General features: G+C 45.6%; 1 protein-coding gene across 1 annotated transcript; it reads left to right on the top strand.

Annotated features, from left to right (window-relative positions):
• Nucleotides 1-6675: 6675 nt before the first annotated feature.
• Nucleotides 6676-7671, top strand: LOC136610457 (olfactory receptor 1468-like). The gene has a single exon (XM_066589684.1). The coding sequence runs from the start codon at nt 6676-6678 to the stop codon at nt 7669-7671; it is 996 nt and encodes a 331-aa protein (XP_066445781.1).
• The last annotated feature ends 2073 nt before the right edge of the window (nt 7672-9744 follow it).

Below are 9744 nucleotides of genomic sequence, written 5' to 3'. Positions count from 1 at the left end.
TCCCATTCACACTTGTATCCCTAATGCCCACAACCTCACCATCCGGACCAGACCTTGGATCAGGACAAGGTACCAAGTGGGCCTTAGCAGACCTAGGGGTACTGCATCCTGGGGGGGATTGGACAGCAATGCCAGCATGTAACACAGGAGAAGAGGCAGTGGTGTCACCCGCAGGCGGTGATTGGCCTTCGTTGCACCTAGTGTGATGCTTAGCTAAGATGTGCCAGCGCGTTTGCCTTGCTGATTTTGGTGGCCATTTCAATGGAAAAATTACAAAGTTGTGACACTTGAAAAGTAGATATGCAAATTCCCAAAACTCATTATGTCCTCAGGTCCAAAATAGGTGGTTAAAAAAACACAGGAAAAACTATTGTGATATCCCAAGAAAAAATTAATGAGGAAAAAAATTCAGCACATTGCTTAAAAGTGTCTGTTTCTTTAGGACCAAACACTCTGGTTTTTAAAGGGTTAAAACCATTTTTTTTTTTTATTGAGGTCTTCACATTTATAGCACAATGAATGAAATGTAGTGTAGAAAAATTAGCAAACTATTCTGCAGAGAGGAATCTCCCAGAGGGAGCGGCATGAATCCTCTGCGGCTACAAGATTCTTTTATAAAAGGCACTAAGTACATCAATAACAATGTGTCTGCCATTCTGGAGAATGATCGGCTTTCAAGATTTCCTGCAACGACACACATTTCCAAAAGTAAAAATACCAGACGTGAAGCTGCTGCGAGGATTTGAGGCTTTCCTGTCAGTAAGTAGATTTTTCCCTGGAAGGATTTGTCAGAATTGAACTTTCTCTGTGTGTAACATCGATATAAGTAGTGATTACAATATTAGATCAAAAGGAAAATTAATTGTGGAAAGCTGAACACTTGAAGGGAAGTTTTAGTACCCTCCAACTTTGATGTAAGTTTTGATACATTCGGGCATGGGGTATACGGGTTCTATATGGTCTACTTTGGCATACTGCTCCACATTTGCTATAACTGGTTCTCTAGATCGTGCAAACTCATATGCTGCTGAAGTTTGCATCCCAGATGGTCCAATATATGCTTTATTGGTGATAAATCGGTCAGCAGGCCATGGAAGTGTTGTAATGTTTTGCAATATCCTGCTAGACAATGCCTCTTGGAATACCTGCCATGAGATGAAACATGTGTGGCTCCAGGATGTCCTGAATATATTGCTGAGCTGTCATTATTCCTTGTACCACTAATAGTATAGTGTCCCAGTACATCGTCCTAGTCCCCTCCATAAATGTCATACATGCTTGTCTTATGTAGATGCACTGTGCAAAGCTTGTTTTGTCAAATCCAGTGTGTGTGTTGCACAGCTGCGACGCTTGGGAGGTTAACTTTAATAAAATCAATGCCTGCGTGTAAATGTATCAGTCTGTCATGTCATGTAACATAGTTCGTAAGGCTGAGTGAAGACATTGTCCATCTAGTCCAGCCTGTCTAGCCTCCAGTTTTTTTGATCCAGAGGAAGGCAAAAAACCCCAAGAGCAGAAGCCAATTAGCCCTTTTGGGGAAAAAATTCCTTCCCGACTCCCTAATGGCAATCAGACTGTTCCCTGGATAAACCCCTAATAGTTCCTACCTGCCTGTATACCCGGATTAACAAATCTTAGATTTATACCTTATAATATCCTTCCTCTCCAGAAAGACATCAAGTCCCCTTTTAAACTCCTCTAAGGATTTCGCCATCACTACGTCCTCAGGCAGAGAGTTCCACAGTCTAACTGCTCTAACAGTAAAGAACCCCTTTCTATGTTGGTGATGAAATCTGCTTTCCTCTAATCGTAGCGGATGCCCTCTGGTTACCGTTGCAGTCCTCGGTATAAACAGATCCTGGGAGAGATCCTTGTATTGTCCCTTCATGTACTTATATATGGTTATTTGGTCGCCTCTCAACCTTCTTTTTTCTAGAGTAAATAGTCCCAATTTGGATAGCCTCTCTGGGTATTCCAGTCCTGTCATTCCATGTATTAGTTTAGTTGCCCTTCTTTGAGCTTACTTCATCGTAGAAACTGATCAGATTTGTCTGACATGAGCGACCCTTCATGAATCCATGCTGATGAGGAGTTATTCCCTTGTTCTCCTTGAGGTGCTCATCGATGGCGTCTCAGAATCCCCTCGAAAATTTTTACCGCTACTGAAGTGAAACTTACCGGCCTGTAGTTGCCTGGCTCACTTTTGGTCCCCTTTTTGTAAATTGGAACCACGTTGGCAATGTGGAATGTGAGAGGGTATAAATAGGATTGTTTGAGAGAGGAAAAGGGTCCATCTTCAGGAGCTTCCATCTTGTTTTCAGAAGGAGAGAGTTCTAACACAGAGCCATATGGAAGCACCTTCAGCTTCCATGTAGGTGAAGATGGAAGAGGAGGAGAGATATCCCATAGCAATTGGAGTCTGGATGTGAGTGGAGTGAGTCTTAACATCGTGAGAGAGAGAGAGCATCCCCAAATAATTCTGTATATAGAGGCCCATCGTTCAGGTAAAAATTCAGACCACAAGGTTTCCCTGTGCATCGTCCAGAGTCAGGATCACTATATAGAGATACGCTACGGAGTCACACCCACAAGCCTGCTGCGCGGTGTTTTATTGTTAATCCTCTGAGTAAATAATCGCTGCCAGAGTGTCTGTGGAATGACGCCTTCCTCCTCTGGAGTGCTCCCAGTCCAGGAGCAGTACCATACAGATAACGCATACTGTAGGAGCCGTATCATCCTGTGTATCCTCCCTAATCTCTGAGCTCTGTTCTAATTACTCTTTGAAGAATTGTACCTGCATTTCTGTGAATGATTTTTTTTGCCAAAGTAAGTTTCTAAGTAAAGTTATACCGGGCCCTAACCATTTCTGGGGACCCGAGGTAAGACACACAAGCCTCTGTGATTATTCTCCACCATGTAGCATATTGGTGTGTGGAAATGGTGGCGTAACGAGTGATAACTAATACCCCATCATCCCATTTATTGGCATTCCCTATCTCAGGGGTGTCGAAGGAAGGTGGCCTGCAATCCTGCTTTGGCCTTGGCTGCATTTCATCCCTCTCGGACCAGAGCCTGGTAAGTGCCGCCATGACAAGCCAACACTTAACTCTCCCAGCTCTTCATATTAGTCACGTATCCAGGGTACTATTATGGGGTGTTGCACAATGGGTGACTGTCTATCATATGCAATAGTCACTCAGAGCATCACAGCAGCAGTGGGAGCAGTGTGCCGCTCCACAGTAAAGGCAGGATTGAGACGCTCACTTCTTGATCTCCAGACATGAACATGTCCATTGTCAGTGCCAAAACTAAAGACAGCCTGGTTCCACAATATTTTCCAACAAATCCAGTACAAAGAGTTTTGGAGATGAGCACACAGAAGATCTAAAAGCTTCATTAATCCCTTTCTGTTGCAACCTTTTTTTTATTCTTTTTTTTCCCTTCCACTTTAAAAAAAAAAAACTTTCTTAATTTTTCCGGAGACATAGCCATGTGAGTGATTGTTTTTTGCAGAGTTTTTTCAATGGCACCATTTAATATACTAAATAACATATTGGAAAACATTCAAACATCTCAAAGTGGTTTGATAAAGAAAAAAACACAGAATTGAGTCATATCAGCAGTTTGTTTTTACAGTGTTCACAGTGCAGGAAGAATGTCTTTACTAGAGATGAGCGAGCGTACTTGTCCAAGCTTGATGCTCATTCGAGTATTAAGGTGTTCAAGATGCTCGTTACTCGAGACGAGCACCACGCGGCACTCGAGTCAATGCCATTTCCTTCCCTGAAAGTTTTGCGCCATTTTCTGACCAATAGACATGCAGGGAAGGCATTACAACTTCCTCCTGTGACGTTCCAGCCCAATTCCCCCCCCTCCCCCCCGCAGTGAGTGGCTGGCGAAATCAAGTGACCGCCGAATATTTAAAGCTTTTACGCCCGCTGCTCGCCTCAGACACACGCTGGCAGAGATTAGGGAGGGTGCAGCTGGTGCTATAGTTAAGGTGTTGGTGTCTTCAAGAACCCCAACGGTCCTTCTTAGGGCCACATCTGACCGTGTGCATTACTGTTGTGGCTGCTGGGAGCTGTTTTGCTCATTTTTTTTTATATCGGGTGTGCAGGCTATAGCGTTCTCAGGCTGCAGGCTGTACTACGTAGTATAGGGGCAGTATTGGTCAGGCAGGGACAGTGGGTAGTGTGGAATCCTGTGTCCAAAAACCCCAACGGTCCTTCTTAGGGCCACATCTTACCGTGTGCATTACTGTTGTGGCTGCTAGGAGCAGTTTTGCACCATTTTTATTTTTCATATTGGGCTCTGCAGAGTATTGCGTTCTCAGTCAGCAGCCAATTATACAGAATATAGGGGCAGTATTGGTGAGGCAGGGACAGTGCTACTGTAGAATCCTGTCAACAAGTACCCCAAAAAAGCTCCTGCTTAGGGATATCTGTGACCGTGTGCATTTAACTCTGTGGCTGCTGGCAGCTCTAGTACCTCACTATTGCACAGCTAGGCCTGCTTGCAGGCTTCTGTAATATTTTTTGTCCTGGGTGCAGTTTGCGTAACATAAGCGCTGTTTCCCTCCAACAGCACGCCAATAATTCCAAAAATTTTTACACCGCTGTGTGTGTGCCGTCAACTGCACGCACAGCAGATGGCGACAGCCCCCGGTTAGAGGGAAAGTCAGATGCATGATATATAGCCTGCATTGCATTTCCCAAAAATTAAAAAAAAAAAAAAAAAACTTCTTACGGCTAGCTGTGACCCTTTGCATTTCACTGCGTGGCTGCTGTCAGTTTAGGTGCATCACTATTGCATGTTGCACAGCTAGGCCTGCTTGCAGGCTTCCGTATTATTTTTTGTCCTGGGTGCAGTTTGTGTAACATAAGCGCTGTTTCCCTCCTACTGTTTGCCAATAATTCCAAAATTTTTTACACGCTGTGTGTCTGCCGTCAACTGCACGCACAGCGGACGGCGACAGCCCCCTGTTAGAGGGAAAGTCAGATGCACGATATATAGCCTGCATTGCATTTCCCAAAAATAAAAAGTAAAAAAAAACCCTTCTTACGGCTACCTGTGACCGTCTGCATTTTTACTGTGTGGCTGTTGTCAGTTTAGGTGCATCACTATTGCATATTGCACAGCTAGGCCTGCTTGCAGACTTCCACAATATTTTTTGCCCTGGGTGCAGTTTGCGTAACATAAGCGCTGTTTCCCTCAAACTGCACGCCAATATTTCCCAAATTATTTACACCGCTCTGTGTATGCTCTATTCGAAATCCACCATGCTGAGGGGTAGGGGTAGGGCTAGAGGACGTGGAACCGGAGTTCCAAGTGAGGGTGTGGGCATAGGCCGAATTCCTGGTCCAGGTGAATCGCAGCCGGCTGCTGCGGGATTGGGAGAGAGGAAACTTTCTAGGGTCCCCAGCTTCATATCACAATTTTTGGGTCCACATCGTAGACCTTTATTACAAAATGAGCAGTGTGAGCAGGTCCTGTCGTGGATGGTAGAAAGTGCATCCAGCAATGTCTCCAGCAACCTCTCTTCTACGCTGTCCACTGCTGCAACTGTGAATCCTCTCGCTGCTGCTCCTCCTTCCTCCCAGCCTCCTCACTCCATGAAAGTGACACATTCTGATGAGCAGGCAGACTCCCAGGAACTGTTCTGGGGCCCCTGCCCTGATTGAGAAAAAATGGTTCCTCCCCCACCTGAGGAGTTTGTCGTGACCGATGCCCAACCTTTGGAAAGTTCCCAGGGTCCGGGTGATGAGGCTGGGGACTTCCGGCAACTGTCTCAAGAGCTTTCAGTGGGTGAGAAGGTCAATGATGATGATGAGACACAGTTGTCTATCAGTGAGGCAATAGTAAGGGCAGTAAGTCCGAGGGAGGAGCGCGCAGAGGATTCGGAGGAAGAGCCGCTGGACGATGAGGTGACTGACCCCACCTGGTTGATAAGCCAACTGAGGACAGGTCTTCAGAGGGGGAGGCAAGTGCAGCTAATGAAATGCAGCAGTGGGTAAAAGTTAAATTTTAGAAGCATGTCCAGTAATGCAGTCAGAGGTATTCCAAAGAACTAAATGTAGACAGTGCAGCTCGTAGAATCTATTTCTATGTATTAAGCGCTGGTCATAACTTCTATGTCTGTGAAAATTAAAGTGGTTCCTAAAATCAAACTCTAATTACTTTTTGTCCTAAAAATAATAGAACTGATGGTCTAACAGTGCGTATACTAAGGGAGGAAAAAAGGCTTTGGCACCGTGTCAGCCAGTAGAGCAAAAGCTCAGTGGACTGATTTACGATGTATGTCTCCGCTCTGTTTGTCTGTTGTTTTAAGTTTTGAGTGCAAAACATTCTCAAATTTCTGTGTGTGAACATTTATTTAGATCAATAGCAATTTGTTCTCCTCCCTCTGCATCTGTATGTCATAAGTGTGTGCCATCCAAACTAGTTTCATTCAACAGCCTGACGAAGGGGCGAGATATCCCTGAAAGCTCGCTGTAACATCATGTGTTTTTGTTTGCCATTAAAAGGTGTCACATCTGCAAGATTACTTGGTTTCTCTCACTGAGAACAATCACACATTACTAAGGGAGGGTAACATCTGAACACTCCACCTCCTATTAGATATAACTCTAATTTCTTTCTTGCAGTTTACAGCAATTTTGACAATTCTTCTTGGATATGCAACATCACAATGTTTCTAAAGTGACGGAGATTTTGCTGTTGGGATTTCAAAATTTAAAAAGTTTTAATTTTTGTTTTTTTCTCCTGTTGCTGATCATTTACTGTGTGACGTTATGTGGAAACCTCCTCATCATTCTTGTGGTGTCTTACAGCAGATCACTCCACTCTCCCATGTACTTCTTCCTCACACAGCTCTCCTTCTCTGATATTCTACTCTCCACGACCATCGTACCCAACATGCTTCAAGTTGTGTTGTATGAAGGAAGTTCAGTGTCCTTTATTGGCTGTTTGACTCAATATCATTTCTTTTCCTGCTCTGAGGCATTGGAATGTCTTCTCCTGACGGTGATGTCCTATGACCGGTATCAGGCCATCTGTAACCCTCTACATTACACCTCAGTCATGGACCTCACATTTTGTATAAAAGCCATACTATTGTGCTGGTTGGTGATTTTTGCTACAGTGTTGATGATTTTTCTTACAGTGAGCCATTTTGATTTTTGTGGGCCGAATGTCATTGACCATTTCTTCTGTGATTTGGAGCCTTTACTGGAGCTTTCCTGTTCAGACACTTTTATAATGAAGTTAGAAACTTTCTTTCTAGTTCTTTTTCTAGCTATCTGCCCAGTTATTGTTATTATAGTTTCTTATGCCTACATTATCTTCACCATACTGAAGATTCCATCTGTGACCGGGCGAAAGAAGACCTTCTCCACCTGTAGTGCCCATTTGTCTGTGGTGTCTCTATATTATGGGTCACTTATTACCACATATATATTTCCACGGCAGCAAAATGCAAAGACATTACTATCACTGTTCTACACTGTTGTAACTCCGCTTCTTAACCCTATGATATACAGTCTGAGCAACACAGATATTAAGCAGGCTCTTAAGAAACTTTTCAATAACTGTTTTGCAATATTTCAGGTAAACTGGCTGGTTAGTCATTCTGCCTTACCTCCTAAGGAAAAACACTGTCCATCCACCTTATAATTCTTCCAGTAAGGCAGGTAGAAGTGTGTGTGTAAAGGGGTGCTCCAAATAGGCCTGTCAGAGCACTCATTTACCCCCTTGGACTGTAATATAACAGTGGATCTAACTGCTGATCTGTGCCATGCTCTTCAGTATCATTTTGACTTTTGTGCTGTTTAACATGAACTTTATTGCAGGCACTCCACCTTCAAGCTATGTTATACTGTTAGCAGTGAGCGTAAATGTTTCCTGGATCAGAGGTCACATGTGAGGACACTGTATGTTGCATCTCCATTAATGCATGCTTGGTGGGGCCAATTTTTATAAGGGGTCATCTCAGAGCACTTCATGTTCCGTTCATGAGTTAGTGAGACAGTCAGAGTTCTGTAGAGACAGTACTTACCTGTCCTGAGCTAGTTAGTGGAGAGGAGAATCCATGGGTAGAGTTGTGTCTACTATGAGTAGTAGTGATCCTGTGATCCGATGGGGTGGTTACTGACCATTCTCTACACTTTGGACCTTGCTTTGAACCGTTGTAGTAAGTGTTCCATGAGTAAAGGTGAGCCTGGACACTGCAAGTGCTTACCGACAATTTCTGGCTACAGTCTGTATTATCAGCAGGCACAAACTACTTGTACTAGACTCGGCAAGCGACCTGAGACTGTGACCCAGTCGGCCTGTCAAGCTATGTAAACACACACTGCCAATAGTACCATGGACTGCATATAGCTGCTTTGCAAACATCTACTGTGAGTGAAACTGTGGCCAATGGCAAGAGACTGTTTCCATTATGATTGGTAGCCTTATGTTGGAATTACATAGAGGACTGTACTTAGAGACTGTTTTGTTGCCACTGATAAGCATAAAGCTTTGTGCCTTAATACTCTGTGTGACCGCTAAGCTCTGTGCCATTATTCTGTGTGTAACCATCAAAGGGAACCAATCACCAGAATATAGGTAAATAAGATGGCACAATAGCCTAAAGCAGCATAGCAACAGAATAAAGTATATGTTTTAAGGTGAATGCAGAAATTATGCAAAGCCCCAAAATGTTACTTTTGGTGCAGTCTGTCTGATACGCAAATGTGCCACATTGAGTCAAAGAGGTGAAGCCCTTGCAGCTGTCAGTGAGCACATCTGTTACCATGCAGGGCGGCGCAGGGTCCCCCGGTCGGCGCGCCGCTCCGGTGTCGGCACCGGCGTCCTGGAGCTCTGGAGTCAGGGCTCTCCCGGCAGCGTGGGGCAGCCAGTGTGCGGCGGCGTGGGCGTGTCCGCCCGTAGGGTGCCGCCCGCACTCCTCCACCTTTCTTATGCAGCAGTGGGAGAGTCGGCTCCTCCCACTCTCCGCCCCTGGGCGGAGTCTTGCAGATACAAGGCTGGCAGTGACCTGAGCTCACTGCCAGTTATTGGTTCTGTCAGCCGCTAGTCTGTCTGCAGCCTGTCTCAGCCATTAACTAGTTGCCTGTCAGCGTCCTTCCTAGCTTTGCTTGCGCAGTCTTTTTTCCTGTTGGTACTCCATCTGCCTTCTCTGTCGGCACTCTGTCCCCCCATCAGTTAGTCACATCTTGTCAGTTGCCAGGTGCCTAGCCAGTGCAGGGACTGCCGTCCAGTTGTACGCCTGGGGTTAGCCAGGGCCGAGGCAAGTAGGCAGGGACAGTGGGGTGTGGGAAGTTCAGGGCACCCCACCTGGCGCTCGGGGGGGTCAGAGTGCCGTAACATAATAACTGGCCCTTTAAACCGTTTTCATGGAGGCGATCAGCACCCTTGCGAACCAGCTGCAAGCCCTGGTGCCGGTGGTCCAGGTTTATCTGCCCGTATGGCAGCCCAGGAGCAGCGGGGGTCGTCGCAGGGTCCGGACGCCTCAACCAGCCCAGAACCTTAGTGCCCTCTTCCCGAGGTGTTCTCTGGGGAGAGGAACAAATTTTTTGTTTTTCAACAGGCGTGTCGCTTGTTTTTTCGGATGCGCCCCCGTTCTTCCGGGTCGGAGGCCCAGAGGGTCGGGCTTATAATGTCCCTGCTGCGGGGCTTTTTCCATCCCCGAGGGTTCCTCCTGCCTGCAGTCCGTGGACTCCTTTTTCCAGGAACTCGGGGGTA

The sequence above is a fragment of the Eleutherodactylus coqui genome, chromosome 2, assembly GCF_035609145.1.
Source record: "Eleutherodactylus coqui strain aEleCoq1 chromosome 2, aEleCoq1.hap1, whole genome shotgun sequence".
NCBI classification, from domain to species: domain Eukaryota; kingdom Metazoa; phylum Chordata; class Amphibia; order Anura; family Eleutherodactylidae; genus Eleutherodactylus; species Eleutherodactylus coqui.
This window is presented reverse-complemented; position numbering and strand designations above follow the sequence as displayed.

What these genes read in the sequence shown, in the direction of transcription:
- LOC136610457 (XM_066589684.1), top strand. Translation starts at nt 6,676, where the DNA reads ATGCAACATCACAATGTTTCTAAAGTGACGGAGATTTTGCTGTTGGGA.